Genomic DNA, 20,421 nt, shown 5'->3' on the forward strand with positions numbered 1-20,421 from the left:
GGGTATATTCACATCACGTAGCACTTGTCTCAGAGTTCCTTGGCTCCCTTGGGGACATGGCTCTGGCTCTTGGACACGTTTTTTTATGGTTCTCTTTTCAATATGCCAGAGGAGGGAGAGATTTAGAAAAATACCTGCTACAGCTTGTCAGGCAGTGGTTTTACATTATGAAATGGGAAATAAATGTTATGAGGGTGTAGGAGGCTGCTTGAGGATTCAGGGCCTGCTGGGTCAGTCTTGGTAGACTTAATGATGGAAGGAACCAAGCCTTCTTTCAAAGAGCAGGCACTCCTTGACATCGCCTATCCTCAGGGTTGTACCTGGGCTTCACCTAGGAGAGAGCTGGAGTTCAGAAGTGAAATGGGCACCTTAGGTGAGCAGTGTAGAGCGCTGTGTGTCTCTTTGGTATAAATCCAGTTCTCCGAAATAGTCTGGCTGGTGTATTTAAATTAACTGATTAAGATTCTGAGGGATTAGAAGGGTATTTCCCAGAGTTTGATTGGCAGGATGGCTTTCTAGGATCATTGGGTGCATACATCACCTTTCCAATTTCCTACTGTTATGAAGCCTTAGCCATTAGTTGATCCCTTTCTTCACTTCTTTTCCCCCACCTGTTACTGTTGGCCTTGGTAACGGCATCTGTGACATGAAGGATATTAAACTTCAAGGTGTCCTCTGTTTAGGAGGGAGATTTTTTGTAATTGAGAATTTGAACATTGTCTCTTCTGGTGGGTGAGGGGTGAGGATTTGGAAAAGGGAATGAAAGTGGGTGGTGGGGAGGGTATTTTGTTCTGTTGTGCCCCCTGCCCCTCCCCGAAACTTCAGTTCTGCTCTTAAAGTTGACAGGCATGTATGAAAAGCTTTTCTACAGAGCAAAACTACTCCTGCTGATCAATGTCCAGAAGACAGCTTCTGTTGTCTTTCCCTTCCTTTGTGTCTCTTAAAGTATATGAATACTGAAGTTAGAGCTGAGTTTTCAGTTTGCACAGAAGCTGTCCTGTTATTGTATGCCCTCACACTAATGGGTCAGATAGAGGCTTTTTTTATGCTGGATTCCTAATTAGATGCCACAATGTTGGGCTTTATTTTTGTGAGTCTGGGTGCCTAGATGTATTTTGGGCCGTTGTGTATCTCTTGACAAGTTTCAGCAGGTCACAGCTGGTGTTCCATCTTGTCTGTATCCTTCCTGTTCTCTTTTCCCTCCCCCTCCATCAAGCAGCCAAGCTGAAGGACCACTTTGTTGTTGTTGTTGCAGGAATGGAATATTGCAAAACTTTCTATTGAATATGATTCTGAACCATTTGGGAAGGAAAGAGATGCAGCAATTAAGAAGCTGGCTAGTGAAGCTGGAGTGGAGGTCATTGTTCGAATTTCCCATACATTATATGACCTAGACAAGTAAGTTACCATTACCTCTAATTTTAAAAAGGAAAAAAAAAAGTATTAATTTTATGTAGTACTTGGTTAGATACTGTGTGCTACTTTCTTTGTAGAGCACTTCATGTTTAAGAAGACTATTTTATGTTTCCCTTTTATCCATCCTTCCAAATTTTATTGCATACTGAGTAGAACTTAACTCAAGAAAATGATACATAACTGTATCTGAAATACAATTTTGATTCAGTGTTCTTTTGAAAATCATAGTCATGTTAATTTTCTGTCTTACTATAATGAAGTTCACTCAAACGTGCCTGTAACTTCTCCCAAATAAGATCTATTGTTGCTTAGTTGCTTTGTTAGATTTTTTCATCCTTATTTTACTTGTGGTACACAAGGAAGCAGGAAGTCCTTTATTTTTCAAGAACAGTTTCCTACCAGTTATGTATCCAGTAAGTAATTGTTTGCTATCCCTGTGTTGCCTTACTTAATGTCTTGTTTATATTTCCAAAGATCTATTTAAATGGATTAGTATTAGCTCCCTATTATGGAAACATAATTCACAAACTATTCAGAAGTATTACTTGGCTTCTCTTAAGTGACTTATTGTGGTAGATGCCAATTTTATTCTGTTACAAACCAATGCATGAGAGGCAGCTAGACATATGGGAGGAAAGGGAATTACTGTTTTGAAACCAATTTGAAACCTGATGCATTTTTTATCTTAAACTTAGAACTCTTTTTCTTCCCTCTCTGCCCAGGCACTCCCCCACTAAATGAATGGTTGGTTCCATCTACCACTTTGTAAATTATTTCTGTGAAGTTTTCCTTTCCGAGAATTTTATATATATTTAAGGTGACAGTGCAAAATATGGAAACTGTTTAACAACAGTCATTGTATATAAACTACACCTTGATTTTCCCCGTATTAAGATGGTTGTAATATTGACTACTGTTCTGAATACCAGAGCAGAAAAATAGATACTTTTTTATAATGCAAATACCATAGTCTTGTAGGTTACTTGCGTGTATCTCTATGTAGCTATGATCTCTCATCTGCTTTGCTGATCTGTATTTTTCTTTGCCTTGAGCTGTCCATGTTCATTACTTGTTCTTGAGTGACTTTCCTCACCCCAGGGATGAAGAATAGTTGACTTGGTTATAAACAGTTAATTTATATATCTCCCTAGTGGGGGAAAAAAAGGATGGTAAAATTGAAGTTCAAATGGTCTGGGTTGCCATGTATTTCTGTGATTTTTTTATAACATGCTAGTGGCAGGTAAGAAGATATTTCTCTATGTGTATATTTTATTTTAAAAAATAAATGTTAGGTATTATTGACTGACATACTACTTTTTTTCTTTTTTGTTTTGTTTTGTTCCAGAATAATAGAATTAAATGGAGGACAGCCTCCTCTTACTTACAAGCGGTTCCAGACCCTAATTAGTAGAATGGAACCACTGGAGATGCCAGTAGAGACTATAACCCCAGAGGTAATGGAAAAATGTACTACTCCGGTTTCTGATGACCATGATGAGAAATATGGTGTCCCATCACTTGAAGAGCTAGGTATGTTCTAAGATTGCTTTGACACTGTGAAACAAGTAAGATGTAATCTGCCACTAAAAGCGTAATACTTAAAATAACCATGAGAGAGGTTTTACTTACGGTTAATTGTTAAACTGATGCCAGTTATGACACACAAAAGGAACAAGAAAGGATAATGAATACATTTTAGTTGTTTTCTTTTAAATGGAAGCTCAGTTATATCAAACTACATACACTATGTACCGTTTGGCTTTTTGTAATACAGCATAGCCATTTTCCCATGGTACCAAATAATCAGTAAGCTACCAATAGTCTTTGATACTTCATTTTGTATTAAATACATTTGGTATCTTTGTGCTTCAGGTCATTAGTCTGTCATTTTACAAAGTAATTAAAAATTCCCTCTTGTCTTGCAATGCAAAAAAAGATACTAGTAAGGCTAATAATTCTTTGAGAAGCTTGGGGAGCTGTGCACCTTACGTTTCTGTAAATTTAATTTTAAGAAATGGTATCAAGCTGTTGTCCTGTGAATCTCCCCCCTCTTTCCTGTTCCCCCATGCCCCAAAATACAAGCACATGTGGTATGACCTCCAAATTGCGAGCACAAGGGTCTGGATGGATTTTTGGCTGAGCTGTGACTGCTCTGTGTACTCCATTTGAACTCTCATACGGCAGACCTTTCTTTTCAAGGGTTTGAGAAGATCTCACTTAACATGTCTACCTATAGTTTAACCACTGCGTATCTCATGCACTTGATGAACAATCAGGGGGACCCGGGGAAGAAATCTTGTTACTTTCTTTTCATCTTTCTTTTGCAGCTCAAGTACATGTTTATGATCGAATGGACAATAATCCCAGTCGTTTATTTAAGTCAAGGTCAATGAAACCTAGGAATGTTCTGAAGCTAGCTCTTGTGCTTTTATTTTGATGGAAGAAGTTTTTAGATATTCTGTAAATTACAATTGCAATTGTTGTTTCAACTTAAAAAAAAAGAAAAGTTTTGAGTTTGGGATAGCCCACATATTGCAGAGCTGAGAATTGAAAAATGATAGAAAGGTCACTTAGTGCAAAAAAACCCCAGAAATAGGGAAACTGAGTAAGACCATTCAGCATGTAAAACTTGTAATATAAATCAATGTAAATGTAAAAGTTGGATTTTACTGCAAACTAGAGGTATTGAATGTGCTTTGGTATGACTTGGTTGCATGCTGTTCTAAAACTTGTACTTTGCCATGTGTCCAATTTACCACTATTCTCAAGATACAATAAAATGTAGTCAAGTATCAATATACTACAATTTTGATGCACTACAGTATAAGCAAACAAGAAAATTCCCTGTTTCAATTTAAATGTTTTTCAGGTTTTGACACAGATGGTCTGCCTTCTGCAGTATGGCCAGGGGGGGAAACAGAAGCTCTCACACGATTGGAAAGACATTTAGAACGAAAGGTATGTTTCAAATCATTGCAAGTATGACACACATGGGAAACGTAGTTACTCTTTGCAATCGGATATAAAAGGAATTGGACAAGTTGCTTAAAAAAAGAAATATCAAAACCACAAACTTGAACTTAATGCCTTGGTATACTGATATAAATCAACTTGGGTTTTAGTTTTAAAAGTTTATAGCATTATGTCTTTAATTTAAATTTTAGAGAAAGTCTGTGATACTGTTTTCTACTAAAAAATGAATTATTTTTTCTTTGGAGGTACTTTTGCTTGAAACATAATTTTTATAACTTTGAAGGGGAATTCTAAAGCTAATGTAATGCTAGTTGTCTAGGTTTTCCTTTTTAGAAGAAAGATAGGTAGTTCTGGAAGACAGTTCATGCATTCTGCCTTGAGATGAATTACCTTCTAGAGATTCTGCTGATTCAAAAGGAGCACCTAGATATTGTACGTAATGTGACCATCTGTCCAGTGTCTGGGTTCTGTTATGGACATGATTTCTTGCTTTACATTTACAAGTTGCTACCTAGCCTGTAGTCTGGTATTGCTGTGGGTTTTTTAGGTTGTTGTGTTGTTGTTGTTTGGTTTTTTTTTTTAAGGCTTGGGTAGCAAACTTTGAAAGACCACGAATGAATGCAAATTCCCTTCTGGCGAGCCCTACAGGGCTTAGTCCCTACCTCCGCTTTGGCTGTTTGTCCTGTCGTCTCTTTTATTTCAAGTTAACGGATCTGTACAAAAAGGTATGGTTTCTACATAGTCAGCTACATGTTCTTAGACGTCATGGCTTTTCCCTACTACTTCTCCTAATAAAATGTTTTCTTTTAATGACGATCTTCAGGTAAAAAAGAACAGCTCCCCTCCCCTCTCCCTCTATGGCCAGCTGTTATGGCGTGAATTTTTCTACACAGCGGCGACTAACAATCCGCGGTTTGATAAAATGGAGGGGAATCCTATCTGTGTACAAATTCCCTGGGATAAGAATCCTGAGGCTTTGGCCAAATGGGCAGAAGGCAGGACAGGTTTTCCTTGGATTGATGCGATTATGACACAGCTTCGTCAAGAAGGTTGGATTCACCATTTAGCCCGGCATGCTGTAGCATGCTTTTTGACTCGAGGTGACCTCTGGATTAGCTGGGAAGAAGGAATGAAGGTATTGTTTCTTACTGTTGGATTGCTTGAAGTGCCTATTGGAGTTGCTAGTAGTCATTCTAGAACTTTTACTGTGTGGTGGAAGCTGAATTTTAAACCTTAAACTGTGACCAAAGTTAAATTGGTTCTGATAAACAGTGATGTTGGTTTTGCCTGTTGAATGTCCTCTTTTATTGGAATATTAGAGTGTTTCTTGCAGTCAGAATAGGTCTGCATTCTTTTAAATTTGGGATTTCTTCCGAAATTTTGGCAAATAGACATGGATTACTCTTGTAATTGAAATTTCTTGCCAGTCGTACTGTGTGAACAGCTTCTGTTCACATCTCATGTCTGCTTCCCTGTGAAGGGAAAGCACCACAGGAATTAAAGGGAGAAAACTAAAAACTGAGCATGTTCTTTCAGCAATTTCTGTCCCTTCACCCAATGTTAGAAGTGCAAGTATGGTTAAAATGATTTGGTTGAAGTTTCGGTGCAATTAATTTTTATGCAGTTCAAGTTCAAATTACAAATGCCAGTCTTCTGAAGAATGGAATAATTTAATCTCAGCCTTTTGAATCAGTTTTACGTTTTTAGAAGGATAGTACATCTTTTATTCATCAATGATAATAAATTAAAAAGTCTTTTATTTTTGAAATCTAAAAATGCATTTACTTGCCACCAGATCATGACTGCATATTTATATATGTATATGATCTTATGAAATTTCATATTTCTTAACAAATCAGTTGTAAGCAAACACTTTCAGTTAAAAAAACCCCAAACTGTCTTGGTTACACAACAACATAAGCTGCTTTAGGAATTTTCCTTTTGCTGTTCATAGATAAAGTCATCAAAGATGCACATAACTCAGCCAAAAAACAAAGCTGTTTATTACAGATAAATGCCAACTTTCTTACTTTTGAAATATGGAGAGCCTGGCCTTGTGCAGTGGAAGGATGTTTGATTCATGTATCTGCATGTAGCAAAAGTTATTCTGGCTTTCTGCAATGATGTTATTTCCAAAGTCTTATTACATGGCAGCATCTAGTGGAACAGTTGTGTGCTAACAGTTAATGGTCATCTGAAGATCTTGTTATGTTATTAATTACTTTCTGTTTAGAAAATTTTTTTAAAGTGTTTTAAGATAAATCTTATTTTTTCAAATCAGTCCAGCTCCAGCCATCCTTCAGGGATTTACTTTTTTTAAAGGATATGCATATGTAAGAATCTGGAACTTTTTTTGGTTGTAGCTTTCAGAGATGTCTACAAGGTTTTTTACAGGATAAAAGCCAAACAGCTATCACACTCTTGTTCTTGAGTTTGGCGTTCAGGTAAGTATTTGCAGTTGCATACTGAGCATTCTGTGAATGTTGCCAGGTAAGAAGGAGTGTTGCTACGTTAAAAAGCTGGGTTTCCTCTAATGAAACCAGAAACCCAGAACAATTCCTAAAAATGTCGGGGTGTCAAAGGTGTGCCATGTTCAGACTAATTTGTTGCTTTAATTTCTTTAAGGTCTTTGAAGAACTGTTACTTGACGCAGATTGGAGTGTGAACGCTGGAAGCTGGATGTGGCTGTCCTGTAGTTCGTTCTTTCAGCAGTTTTTTCACTGCTACTGTCCAGTGGGTTTTGGCAGGAGAACTGACCCAAATGGGGATTACATCAGGTAACTCACAAGCCAGAAACTGCAGCGATTCATGGATGTCACTTAAACTGTCAAGTGGCTTTATACTGAAAATGACCTTTTAATTTTTTTTTTCTTAAGACGTTATTTGCCAGTACTTAGAGGTTTCCCTGCAAAATATATCTATGATCCTTGGAATGCCCCAGAGAGCATCCAGAAGGCAGCAAAATGTATTATAGGAGTTAATTATCCCAAGCCAATGGTAAATCATGCAGAGGCAAGCCGTCTGAATATTGAGAGGATGAAACAAATCTACCAGCAGCTTTCACGATACAGAGGACTGGGTATGGTTATAGGCTATTGGCTTTATTTGTTTGAAAACTTTTCTCACCTTCTAGAAACTAATAATTCTGTCTTATAGCAATGGTAACCAGATGTGAGCTCAGTGTTGTGACTAGGGTTGTGCATGCAAATAAAAGGGAATATTAGATACACCCAAGAAAAGGAAGAAAGAATTTGAGTGGAGTGCCTCTTTCTAAATCTTACCTGGACTTTTCTTTTTTCTGTGCATTTTTGGAAGTTGTTCTATTAAACTGGGTCTTCTGATGCTTTTGTAAAGTTAAGTTTTAATACCAGTGATTAGAAAATTAATGTGGTTCAACCATACTGTATTTGCATTTGCAAATGCTGTTACTCAAAGAGCAATGCAGCTTCTGGTAGCTTTCTTCCTAGTTAGGAAAGACTACCCTTTGCTCCTAGAGGTAAACCACATGCACTTGTATTGCTTAGGTAGGTGTAAGCAGTCACCGTGTTCAGATATTGGATACTGAATCAGGATGCATTGTACCTTAATGCAGCGTAACGAATATGTGTAAATAATGAATATTGGAGAAGTTATGCAGTGTGTTGTGTAGAAAATGCCTGTTAAGTAACTGTGAACTAAAATTACTTGGCAAGATAGAGAGATGTTCTCCTGTTATAAAAGTAAATCACTCAAGGTGAGGGTGGAGAATTGGCTATCATGAGGAAAAAAGCATGATACACTTCATCTTTTATTTTTCCTGGTTTTCATTATGGCTATATATTTTATTTTGTTGCTTAGGTCTTCTTGCAACAGTGCCTTCTAATCCAAACGGAAATGGAAATGGTGGCCTAATGGGTTATTCACCAGGAGAAAGCATTTCTGGTTGTGGTGGTACAGGAGGTCAGTCAAAATCTTTCAGTACATGGAATTATTGGTACTGAACCGCACAAACTTCTTTTCTAGTGCCCTTGGTGTGTTATGTGCTAAAAAAGAACTGTTTTCACAAGACAGTTTTCAGTGCAAGTCACAAACATTTTCAGATTTATTCATGAAGGTTGGCAGAATTTGTATATAGACATCTTTCGAATATTTTTTTAATCCCAAACATGTAAGATTTTTTTAACCTGTTTTTTTTCTCCCTGAAAATTACTTATTAACATGCATCAAATAGTTCATTTTTTAAAAAAAGCATTTGAATGATTTATTATTATTATTATTATTGGTAGAAGTCTACAGGCATCATGATATTTGTAGCAAGGAGTGATTTGTGAATTTTCAAGTCAGAATTGTTAATTTATGAAGTTTTCTAATGCTAGCATTAGATAGCTTACTGGAATGTAATTCTACCATAATGTCAATGACAACACGGTGGGCAGTGTCTGAAAGAACTTAATATAGAATTTGTCATATAGTTTTGATGAAAATTGCTTTAGGCTATTAAACTTCCTTATGGTAACATGCAAAGGCTAGCATTAACTAGTCACTAAGAAAAATAAATAAGAACACTATTAACATTGTCTAAACCCACGGTGCAGCAACGTCTTGAATACTCTGTGTACCTTGGACTCCTCATTGTAAAAAGATACAGCAGAACTGGATATCTACTGGGATTCTGGTCTCCTTAGGCTTTAGACAAGGTTGGAAGCAGTTTGTGGAGGAAAATGGACCTGACTGTTGTCAGCCACTATGGTTCCTCTCAAAGAATTGAAGTCTAGACTCCTTAAAGCTAGCTGGGTGCTTGAGCTTTTCTTCCTTTTAGGTTCAGAGATTTAGAAAGCAGGAAGGGCTTAGTTTAAAAAACTAACATTATGTACACTCTTTTTAAAAGGTATACATGTATGCTTAAATGTACGCATGTACTTAGGCTTTTTATATCAGAAATGTATCCATTTTGTAGGAGGTTACTATGTATTCATCTGAGTTTGCAAGTGTGAATTTGGAAAGACAAAAATATTAGAGCTTTGGACCTGTTGTGAGGTGTTTTGGAAAAAAAAACACCCACCATAATCAAAGTCTGCCTCTCAAAGAGGGGGGAGGGGGGAGACCCAACATCTTAAACTGCAGAACTGGAATTGTGTCCTCTGTTATGTTTAAGTGTTTGTTGTCTTGGTTTTTTTTTTTTTTCCCCTGCCTCTCCAGCAGCTCAGCTGGGAACTGGTGATGGTCATACAGTTGTTCAGCCATGTGCCCTGGGAGACACTCATACAGGAGCAAGTGGAATTCAGCAGCAAGGTATTATGGCAGTGCCTGTCTGTAGAGGATCTCCAAATCCTTGCAACTGTGGAAAACCAGACAAAACATCAAAATAACATGGATAGATTTTTGGTGACAGCTGCTGTCTACAACTTGAACTGACCTTGTTTCTGTTCTTGAAACATAAAAGTTATTTCTTAGAGTGAACTTGCTTGTCTTGTCACTTTTATCTCTCAAATGCTCATTTAGAACAATATTTGTATGTTTTGAGTGGGAGGGATCGCAAGTGTGACTTAAAAATAAATAAACATTATCCTAGGTTACTTCAAATGAAAGATACTGAAAGAAAGTAGTTGACTTTGTATTAGAGAGCAAAATTTGCATGTTACTTTTCCCTGATTTCACTACCACTCTTCCCATACATAATAAATTTCCACAGTTTTTATGTGGATATTCTCATATTGTGGAGGCAAATTTTTGTTACCTTAACTATACAGAAACTTAAGCTGTGGTTTGTGATGGATGAAAGTTGCAATCAAATTTAGCACAACTGTTTCTCTGCAATCTTAACAGAGGTTGTGTGTTAACTGATCATGACTGTCATGTCTGTTTTGTTTAAGCATCCAGAATATAACCAGAACACCACAACTGTTCAGAATAAAAAACCTTGCAACTGCTTTTGCTAATTTATGCTATTTATGCAGGGCACTCAGTTTGCATCTTTAAGTTATTTGCATATACTTTTTTTCACAGCTTAGCTATGCTATAACAAAATCATAAAAAAGATGAGACTTGGCAGAACAAATGTTAAAATTTACAACAACTTAGAATTAAAGTGTTTGGATATATAAACATTCTGCTTGTTGCAAATATAATGCATAAATATGTAGGCACTTAATATTGTATTGTGCATATATATTTAACTGCTGTAGACTGCCATGAGGTTTTTTGGGTTGTGAGTTTTTTTGTTGGTGGTTTTTGGTTTGGTTTTTTTTTTTTGCATAACTCTTCTGCATTTAGGGTAGTTTCTGGCAGGATTTTTCTTGATGATGGAAAATAAATCAATTGGCTCCTTTTTGTCATTGTATGCTTGCTTGCAGTTCTAAATTTTATTTATTATAATAAATATCTACTGTATCTGAACAGGTTACTGTCAAGCAAGTAGTATCTTACACTATGCTCATGGAGACAATCAGCAATCACACTTATTGCAAGCAGGTAATTTAAAGAACAACAAAGAAACAAAAACACTTTTCCTGAATATATAAAGGTGCAATAGAGTCTTAATGTAAATACTGGTTTTAAATTTAAATTATCAGGAAGAACAGCCCTTGGTACTGGCATTAGTACAGGGAAACGCCCAAATCCAGAAGAAGAAACTCAGATTGTTGGACCAAAAGTCCAGCGACAGAGCACAAATTAAACTGGTAAGATCTGAGACACCTTAAAATTACCCTCATAATGAGTAAATTCCTGTACAGATTTTGTGTCTGCAAGTCTACAGTAACATTCATATCACTGCGATGCAAAGGATCCTAAATTAGTGCTGCAAATATTTCAGTTCCAGGTGCTATACAAACAGATAATACAAAATCCTGGATCTAAAGAGTTTGTGAAGTATGAGATAGGAAGCAGTTATAAAAAATAGAACCAGACCAAAGATTCAGACACAGATTGAGGTGTTAATGAAAGTGAGAGGGATAAACTGTGGTGTCATGTACGTTAGCAGAGCTGCTTATTTAGTTTCAGTTACTCTCTGCTCCTGCATCTCACCTGAAGTTGTGCCCAGTGCTGTTTGTGTGACTGTACGGTGGCCTGAATCAGAAGACTAACACCACTTGAAAGGGGCTGGGTTTGAGTTCTAGACATACAAGTGGACTAAGCGGAACATGTTTTAGAGAGAGACTGTAGAAGGCCTGCGGAATGCTGATGTAGTTATTGCATGTAGAGGTATAGGGACAAGGAAGATTTGAAGCCTTGAGCATTTGTCATTGGTCTGTAACCTAAGCGGGATGCTCAGATAGCCAAGTTTCTCAAGGAAAGCTGTGGTGAAAAGTACTTGAGTTTGGAGGAGGAGGCATTGCTGCAAAGGTACATGTGAACAAGTGTGAAAATGTGTGGAGAGAAGCAGTAAATTGGGGAGTTTGATATGTGTGAAATCATCAACATAGAGAAGATAACTGGATTTTGTGTTTTGGATAGAGTTACTTAGGAACAGGATAGAGAAAAAGAGAAGGCCAAAGATGTTATACCGCTTCCCTCAGTGAGCTCAATTTGAGAGGAATAAGGAAGATGACCTGAAAGACAAGTTAAAGAGTAATTACTTAAGTGGAAAGCCAAGGAATGGAGGGCTGTCTGAAGCAAGAGGGGACAAGACTTCAAAACTAGGAGTGTGACAGCATAGGTTAAAGGTGATGTCATTCCATCTTTATCTTTTACAAAAAGAGTTGGTCAGTATAGATGAGATAATGGCACGTGGAGAGACTTCAGTGGAATTGGAAGATAGGGGTTCCCTACAGCAAGTATAGAAGATGCATTCAGCATCTCTAGAGATGAAATGGGAAATTCAGTCCACTTCATTTGGATTTGATAGCAAGATCTAATTTTGCTTGTTATGTGGTATTAGCAGTTTGACAAAGTTATTGTGGTGCATTATGAACAATCGTGTTGTACTGATTTGGTTCAGTGAAGAACCGCAGCATTGTTACCATAATGTTACTTGAAGTGAGCTGAGACCTTAGTGATTGATCCACCTGCTATTTTCGCACACATTGGAAGCACTGTAAACTGTGCTTCTGTGTTCTCAAATTGATTTCTGGTACTCGGATGGGCCTGAGTGGAACGCAATTCCGAGAGAGTCCGTGTTTCAGTAGCTGTCTGATCCATAGCATGTGTAGATTCATTCAGCATCCGTGTTTTGTATTGCAGAATTCCTTAGGTGCTCGTGTCTGTGTAGAAGAAGTGCCTGCAGAGCGAACGTCTGGTTCCAGTCTAAGCTCTTTTTCAATTGAGAGACAGGTTGGAGGGGTTTCCAGTTTGGCAGAGAAGACTGATTTTGTTAGGAGTGTCCAAAGCATGCTGCAAAAGCATTACAGTCAAATATAAAAAGCAGCCAAGATCATACCCAAAACCACTGCTGGCTAAAGGATGTGCGCCTTCTGAATAGCACTAAAGTACAGAGGCTGTTGGGTTTCTCTCTCTCTTCCCCCCCCCCCCCCCCCCCCCCCCCCTTTTTTTTTTTTTCCTGGTTTGGTTTTTTTTTTCCTTCCCCTTTTAGCCTCTAGGGAGTAAGAAATAAGAATGCTGAGTATTTGGGCCAGTACAAATGGGGACAGAGCTTCCTGCACAGAGAAGGGGGGAAAGAATATTGGTCCCTTGAATTATTTCTGCCTTCTTCGAAGACTCATGACAAACTGCCTAAGAATAATTTTTTTATTTTTTTCTTGCAGCATTATTAGAAGAGAAGATAACCACTCCAAGAACACACAGGACAAAATTTCTGCTATTCTGTATTGGAACTAAAGTGTTGTGAGAGTACATGTACTAAAATGACATACTTTTTCATAAATTATTTTCAATTGTTCTCAGTTGTAAACAAGTCCAATTTTTGGAATGCATTATTTCTAACTGGCATTTCTATGGTTTTTAACTTTTTAATGACTCTTTCACAAAGCGCAAATTGAGTTTTGTATATAAAGTATTTGGTGAAGAATTTGCTAACTTAATGTAAATATAAACATTCATGATTAGCGATAGACCCATCAATATATTTTTGATAATCTTTCATGTATATGGTAGTAGGCAAAGCTATAGTGTTCTGTAAAATGGATGGACATAGAAGGTTTTGAAGCTTTTAAATTGTTATTATTTTTAGATTCCAGAACTTGACCTCTGTATGATGAACTTCATATTTTCAGAATGTAAGTGCTTAGGACTGTGTTTAATCAAATACAGTAGAGTTGTAACCTTTGTTAATCACATCTGTATATAGGTCATGCCAATTTTTTGTCGAGTTGTAAAATTTTCATGTTTATGTCCAGTCCTGTATCTCCCAGTTGCCTTGTTCAGTAATGACATACCTTGTTAATAAAAGAAAATTGTATATAAAGATATGTATGTCTGTCCTCTGTGTACTCTTTTTTTACTCTAGCACATATTTCCAAAACCATTTCAGGAAGAAAGAAGAAAAATGTAATTTTTAGACTTGATCTAGAAGTGCACAGTGAACCATACTACCTTTCACTAGAAGTTTCACGATACTGAAGCAAAACTCTGTCCACGTTACTCAGGTCTTTTTGTTGAAATTGCATGCAGGTATGTATTCTTGTCATTAAATGTTTTTCACCAATGTATTTATTAAGTATTTCTTCAAAATCTAGGGGTTGTTTGGGTTTGGGGTTTTTTTTGCTATAATTGCAATTTGCATCACACCTTGATAGTCTTTTCTGCACTGTAGCTAACTTGCTGCTCTTCGAGGACGTTGATTTCTAAAAACACATCAGATTTACTGTCTACTCTGTCAATACTGTCTCAAATGTTTAGAGAAGTTGTATTTAAATGTTTTCTCAGACCATTGATGTCTCTGAAGAAATGGTCTGAATTACTGTATTTTACATATAACTAGGTCAGTTACCCACTTGAGTGGGTGCACAAATTATGCTCATGTGGGAGTAGTTAATTATCTTGTTCTTAGTATCACGTGGGTGACTTGCAGTCAAAGGGCACTTCTGAATTTTAAACACATGGACCAGATGTATGGGTTGACAACATACACCACAGGGCGCTTGCTGGAAGATAAACTGATGTGGTTCTGCCTGTTCCTAGATTTTAGATGATAATAGTTAAAGTAAATATCTCTGCATACTGACTCGGATAGAATAGCAAAATCAAAAGTATTACTAAGAAAATACAGGTGTGCTTACTGTCTTGAGGCAGAGAATTTTTAAGATTGACTGGTCTTGAAGAAAAAAAAAGTCAACAGTGAGAATCGAGAAGCAGATGCTAAGTATTTTCCACAGATCAGTCCAAGTAGAACAGAGAGATTTCCGAAGAACATATACATAATCAGTAGAATAAACAATTCTTCTGTTCGTTGAAGTAGTCTGGAAAAAAAAAAAGGGCAAAACAAACAAAAAAAAATAGCCTACACTGTCCTGGGAAGTGTTTTATGCTGTCAAGACAAAATCATACTGGGGTTTTTTTCTGCTGACATATTAAGAAGAAATCATACCATCCAAATGAAACATTCCACCTAGCTTTTCTGAGTGATTAAGCTATGAAATTCCCATGAAGAAACTTCATCAAGGTAAGAAGATACAATTAAATCTCACCTTTCCCCCAGCCCATCTGGAAGGCTCAGTAAGTGAGGGAAGAAATTTCCCACAGAGTTGATTTCTCTGGTAAGTTAATTCCCGCCTCCTTAAACGCTGAAAGGAGGATTCCTCTTCTTGGTCTGGGCAAGTCCTTAGATCAGGAAAGGAAAATCTGTGGTGGAGATGCTGTTTCACTTGTGTCGTGGCTTGAATGAGTTCCGGTGTCAGGACTGCAGCGGAAGGAATGGTCTGTAAGCAGGTTAGTGTGGGAGAGGGGAGAAGGTTGCCTTCTGTGTAGCAGTAGCTTCCTAAAAGCCCTTTGCTTCATATTCTTCCCTCCCACTAGTAGTTGCTGTGACCACAAAAATAAATAAAAGAAGGCTGAGGCTTTGGCTGCACAGAAAAATTGACCAAAACCATTGAGACATGCGTAGGTTTTCTCCTCTGGCCCCCACTACCCCCTTGTGATTTTCAGGGAGGGGCTGGACATGTGTTACAAACCCAGGATGGATAAGGGCCAGGATATTGTTTCTTATTAGACCTCTCCTCCAGAAATGTGGCTTAAAGTATTCCTCAAGAAAGCTCTGCTCCTGAGAGGTCTGGCTGGCTGGCCCTTCCCTGAGCTGGTAGGGAATGGGGAGAGGAGTGTTGGCAGATTGGTGGTTTTTTGGAAGCCAAACCCCAGGAAAATGCACTCTGGAAGCGTGCAGGGACAACTGCAGCTGATATTTGTGATGAAAAAAAAATTACTTTCAAGCATCTTCAAGCTTTCAGAACTGAGTGTTTCGAAGGAACTCACAGAGGTTTTTGGAAGGAGGGGAATGAAAGGAGTTAGGTGGAGGGCAAACCTGCGAAGGCCCTGTGGAAAGGCTGCTGGGCTAATACGGAGTGAGAAGTACCTGTCAGCTAGAAATCAGAGATTAGCTTTATGCTGAGTTTAGCGACGTAGTTGACTGGTTTCTGTTAAAGTGACATTTATGTGGACCTTCCTGCAACCTAGAAATCCTGCCCGTTGGCAGAGGCATGGAACAGCCATCTGCAAGGCAAGTGCTTGCTGTTTCCCCACCTGGTTGGGAAGGGAAGGGGGGCGCCGGGGCTGCTGCCACGGGGGTGTGAAGCCCGGCCTCCACCGCGGAGGGGCTGGCTGCAAACGCCCGCGGAACTGCATCCCTGCGCTTACAGGTAGCTGGGCTACTGCAAGTGATGCTCGGAGGTAAAGAAGCAGAACCCTGTCAGGTTCTTGATGTCTATTTTAAATAAAACTCTTGTGTCTACCTACAGAGCTTTATTGCTTTAAAATTATGCTTTCAAAACTGCAGTATATGCCACGCATATACTTGAAGCACTTTTTCCTATTTGCGGAAACTTTGAAGTCAGGGCAACTTGGTCATTTTTTTGAGGCAGAAGGGAAAAAAAATAAAATACATCGTTTACAGGTGCTGCCAACTGTGCGGGTGCCCGGAGGGGACGCTTGTGCCCCGAGCGCGGCGGTTTGCGCGCTGACACGACCCGCGTACGGCCTCGGCTGCTGCTTGCCGGGGGGATTTATTCCCCGGTTCCCTGCTCTCCCCGCCGCCGGCCTGTAGGTGGCGCTGCAGGCGGGCGCGCAGCCCCGGGCAGGGGCGGGGGGGGCTCAGCCCGCCCGCGCCACCCGCCGCCCCCGCTGGCCCCGGAGCCCCCGCAGGGACCGGGGCCTTGGGTTTGGAGAAGGAAACACCGGCTCCTAGTCATCCAAAATCCTGTGCTAGCAGCCGGGGAAGGGGAAGTAGGTAGGGATGATGGAGCTGCCGAACAGCCGCAGTAATTGCTGCCCCGTGTCTCTAAGTCGCGAACCGAATCCCTTCTGTTCGTCTAAAAGCTGCTGTTCAGGAGCGCTGCCCTCGGTGCCTGCCTGCAGCGACGTGTGTTCTCTTTTTCAATACACTTTGCCTAGAGATTACATAAAAACCGCCTTATGAAAACTCAGTCAGGCTTTCACCGAGCTGAACCATCTCCTGGGCTGCCTCTGCCCCGGGGGCCCTTGCGCCCGGCGCGGAGCCGGGACCCCCGACGTCTGGGTGCTGGGCTCTGCTCCCTCTCGGACCCGCTGAGCAGCCTCAGCAAACCTCTGCCCATTGCTGAGGCCCTCCTGCACCAGCTCGTGCTCCAGCCGTACTGTGCTGCTTTGCTGTAGATTAGATGAGATGAAACAGGATAGAAAAAGAACCTCCGCCCTCTCGTTTGTGCTCCTTATTTCCACTAGAAAAGTATTGTTTGGGCAAAAATTCCCTCCCTTGAAGGACCAAGCAAACAAAATGCTCATACTTTAGCTATTACCTCAGCTTTCAACTTAATTGTTTATCGCAATTTTATTCCAGAAATTCAAAATTTCAAAGGCCGTGGAAATTTCTGGGTAGAGGAGAAGTTTATGTTGATTGAAAAAGCACAGGGAAATCTTAAGCAGATGTAGAGAGATAACTTTAGTGTTGATTTCAAGGGATCTAAACTGGTTTTGAATTGTGTGCACTGCAAATGCAAAATTAATTCAATATTAAATTTAAAAATGCAAATGGAATTGATTTTGGGTTTTTTTTTACAAAATCTCCTGTAGAACAGAAAGATGGAAGATGCAGAACAGAAAATGGAAAAGATACTCAAAAGGAACTTCTCTCTTCAGGATGCTGTTGCTTTCCTTGCAAGAGGCCTCAGCACAAATTTCACAGTCCAAAACTCTTTAAAAAGAGCTGCAAAATGCCAGATGCAAAAGAGCCAACGTGTGGGATCACATCTGAGGCCCTGTGGCTAGTAGAAGCTTCTGCACCTAATGCCAGGTAAATTATACTCTTCTCTAATTTTCTTATCTCTGCTAATTACACCTAGCACAAGAAGATAATCTTGTTAACTGTGATTATTCTGACTGGGAGCAGCCAGCAAGCACATAAATAATTAATCAAAGAGCAATTTATAGGCAGCAGTTATAGAGAGGGAGGATTTTCTTCAGGTCTGTTTGGCTTTCTAGAGCTTCAGAACATGTGGTCTTTGCAAAGGCTTTAATTACCTGGATTATATGTGTTTCTCAAGTCCTTTTACCCCATCCAGACTAGGAATATTTTTAAGCAGTCATCTTTACCTGGTGGTAGATAGAAACAGCACTGCTCTGAGGAACAGCGTGCACCAGCCAGCATCCGTGATGTGCCTTCAAACCTCAGGGCGACTGCTACACATGCAAGAGCAGGGAATTTCAAGGAAGCTTGGTGAATGGATGGAAGAAAGATGATAAAGTAAGGAAGGATTTTACAGAAACCTTAGAGTGGGAAGAAGGAAAATTAAAGGGATGGTGTAAGGAAAGTAGCCAGCGGAAGGAAAGAAGCAAAAATTCAGATAAGAAATGGAAGTGCACTGGCAGATGACGGTGCATGGATAGATTTAGCATCTGTTGTGTCTTGGTTAGCTGGATAATTAGTCCTGTTATAAGATAAGCCTTTTTTGAGAGGGCAAAGAAGGGGGAGAAATGATCCTTTGCAGGTATTTTAGGTATTACAAGAACACTGTGATTTTCTGAAATACTTACAGTGCATATGGCTTTGGTTTCCAGCTGGTGGAAGATTTTGATAGTTTTGGTCCTAGTTGACTATTGGCCCCTCCAGGGAAGAACGCTGTGGGGTAGCACTCCTGATGTCTTTCCCTTCTGCAGGGCAGCCGAGCTGCTGCCCTGCCGGCTGCTTCAGTGTCCCCTTGTGTGCTCGGCTCACCTCCTGCAAAGTACTTGCATATGTGTACTTTTTTGTAATTAGCACATTAAGGCCTTGATTTTATTTGTGACATCAAATGCTACTAACTACAGTGCTTACTGATGAGGGGACCCCTCCTCTGCCATGTCTTCTGTTGCTAGACTTCTGCCGGAGAAGCTGGAGCTCACAAGAGGCTTTTCCTCTGTGCCACACGTGTTGAGGCTGAACAAGCTGGGATTTTACATGCTTACTGAGGCTGTGATGTTGGGTGCTTAACCGAGCGTTTTGGCAAAGTTTGGTAGCTACATCATCCAGCTCTGCTCATGGGTAGCAAGGGGAGCATTGGGCTGAGGGGCTGCACAACAGGAGCCATTTGCAGGGCAGCGCACACCTTGCAGTCAAACAGAGTAGCCTGGCCTGCCCTGCTGGGGTCCAAGTCGCCATAGAGAGAATTAAGGACCATTCCCTAATTCCTTGTAACTGCCTGGGCTTGAGCAAACAGCTGGCTTGCTGGGGGACAGCTGCCATTCACAGGGCTCTTTGTGGGCTCCAGACAAGACTTAGAGCCTGTAAGTGGTGACACTGGAAAGCACTGGTTTAATCCTATGGTTCAAGGACAAAAGTGTTGAGTAGACATGGGAAAAAAGTCAACATAGAATTGGTAAAGGAAAAATTGCTTTAGCGCATGTCTAAAGGTAGTATCTGCAAGACTTATTACAGTCTCGTGCTTCATACCATGAAATGGCACCCAAATGAAGGCTGTAGATAGAAGAAAAATTATTGAAATATTAACTTTATGACTGTGTACCATTTGCACTGCAAGGCTTTTTGTCATGTGTTTACAGGCCTAATCAAACATGTATTTGTGGATCCAGGTAAAGAGTAACGCAATTCTGAAACCACAACAGCACTGTTTGATGAACCCTCATTTAATTTGCAATTTACTACTGCCAACAGAAAATCCTGGGCTGATTCTCAGGCTGTGTGCGCATGTCCCTTGGAATTGATGGGCAGGTAGAGTGTACACTGGTGAGAGAGGTTGCTCTCCTCTTTCTGCTGTCATTAACATATGTGGAAAATCGTGACAAAAATGAAGCCGTGGGGAGATGTTTTGTATGCTAAGACTTTCAATTTTGCGTACCCAACCTCAGGATCTGAATCCAGATTTAGATGGTTTCTAAATAATTAACGACAGCAAAATGTAGTCAGACTCTCAGTTCTGAGCAAATTATTTCTCATCTGAAACTGATCGGTGCTTAACCTCTTTCATGCAGTACCATGGGTCTGTAGCTCATGTCCAAATTCAAACTACTGTTCTTTTACCTGGGCCTCGGTTGTTAGACACACGGAGCACCTGTAATCTCCCTGTAAGCAAGCTAGCAATAAAATACACAGGTGTGTGTGTTTATCTGTGTGGACAGTGTCCCAGGTTTAAGTGTTCTTCCCCGTGATCTGAGCAGAGCCTTGAGCCTCGCTTCTGGCCACCCTAGAAAATGCTCCAAGTTTAGACACAGTTCTCTGCATGCAGAGCCAAGCCTCAGTTTCTAGCCATTTTGCATTGTTCAGTGGGCCCTGTTACTAGTTAGCGTGATTTATGTTTTACTATCACTCCTGCGAGGGCTGGCATCATTGTACGGAGTGCATTTACAATGGGAAGAGATTCCTGCGGCTTCACCGAGGTGGCAGTGGATTCCATTCCCCATGTATCTTAGCTATTTTTATCAGACGATCTGGGGTGGGTTTCTGTCTCTACAGCTATCATGACATGATGCATTTTA

At 39.8% G+C, this 20,421-nt stretch overlaps 1 protein-coding gene across 2 annotated transcripts in view; it reads left to right on the forward strand.

Moving 5' to 3' along the window:
- The window catches only part of CRY1 (cryptochrome circadian regulator 1), a 38,866-nt gene extending 25,133 nt beyond the window's left edge, over window positions 1-13,733 (forward strand). Inside the window, exons 3-14 of one of the 2 annotated variants that reach the window (XM_055710683.1) lie at window positions 1,256-1,398; window positions 2,762-2,946; window positions 4,286-4,374; window positions 4,974-5,114; window positions 5,213-5,524; window positions 7,015-7,166; window positions 7,266-7,468; window positions 8,227-8,328; window positions 9,568-9,660; window positions 10,768-10,839; window positions 10,941-11,048; window positions 13,071-13,733. In XM_055710683.1, the coding sequence (XP_055566658.1) occupies window positions 1,256-1,398; window positions 2,762-2,946; window positions 4,286-4,374; window positions 4,974-5,114; window positions 5,213-5,524; window positions 7,015-7,166; window positions 7,266-7,468; window positions 8,227-8,328; window positions 9,568-9,660; window positions 10,768-10,839; window positions 10,941-11,044 (1,596 nt within the window). In that variant the 3' untranslated portion in view covers window positions 11,045-11,048; window positions 13,071-13,733. The remainder of the gene's footprint in view (window positions 1-1,255; window positions 1,399-2,761; window positions 2,947-4,285; window positions 4,375-4,973; window positions 5,115-5,212; window positions 5,525-7,014; window positions 7,167-7,265; window positions 7,469-8,226; window positions 8,329-9,567; window positions 9,661-10,767; window positions 10,840-10,940; window positions 11,049-13,070) is intronic. The other variant, XM_055710684.1, reaches the window with a different exon arrangement.
- The last annotated feature ends 6,688 nt before the right edge of the window (window positions 13,734-20,421 follow it).

The sequence above is a fragment of the Falco cherrug genome, chromosome 5, assembly GCF_023634085.1.
Source record: "Falco cherrug isolate bFalChe1 chromosome 5, bFalChe1.pri, whole genome shotgun sequence".
In the NCBI taxonomy this organism is placed as follows: domain Eukaryota; kingdom Metazoa; phylum Chordata; class Aves; order Falconiformes; family Falconidae; genus Falco; species Falco cherrug.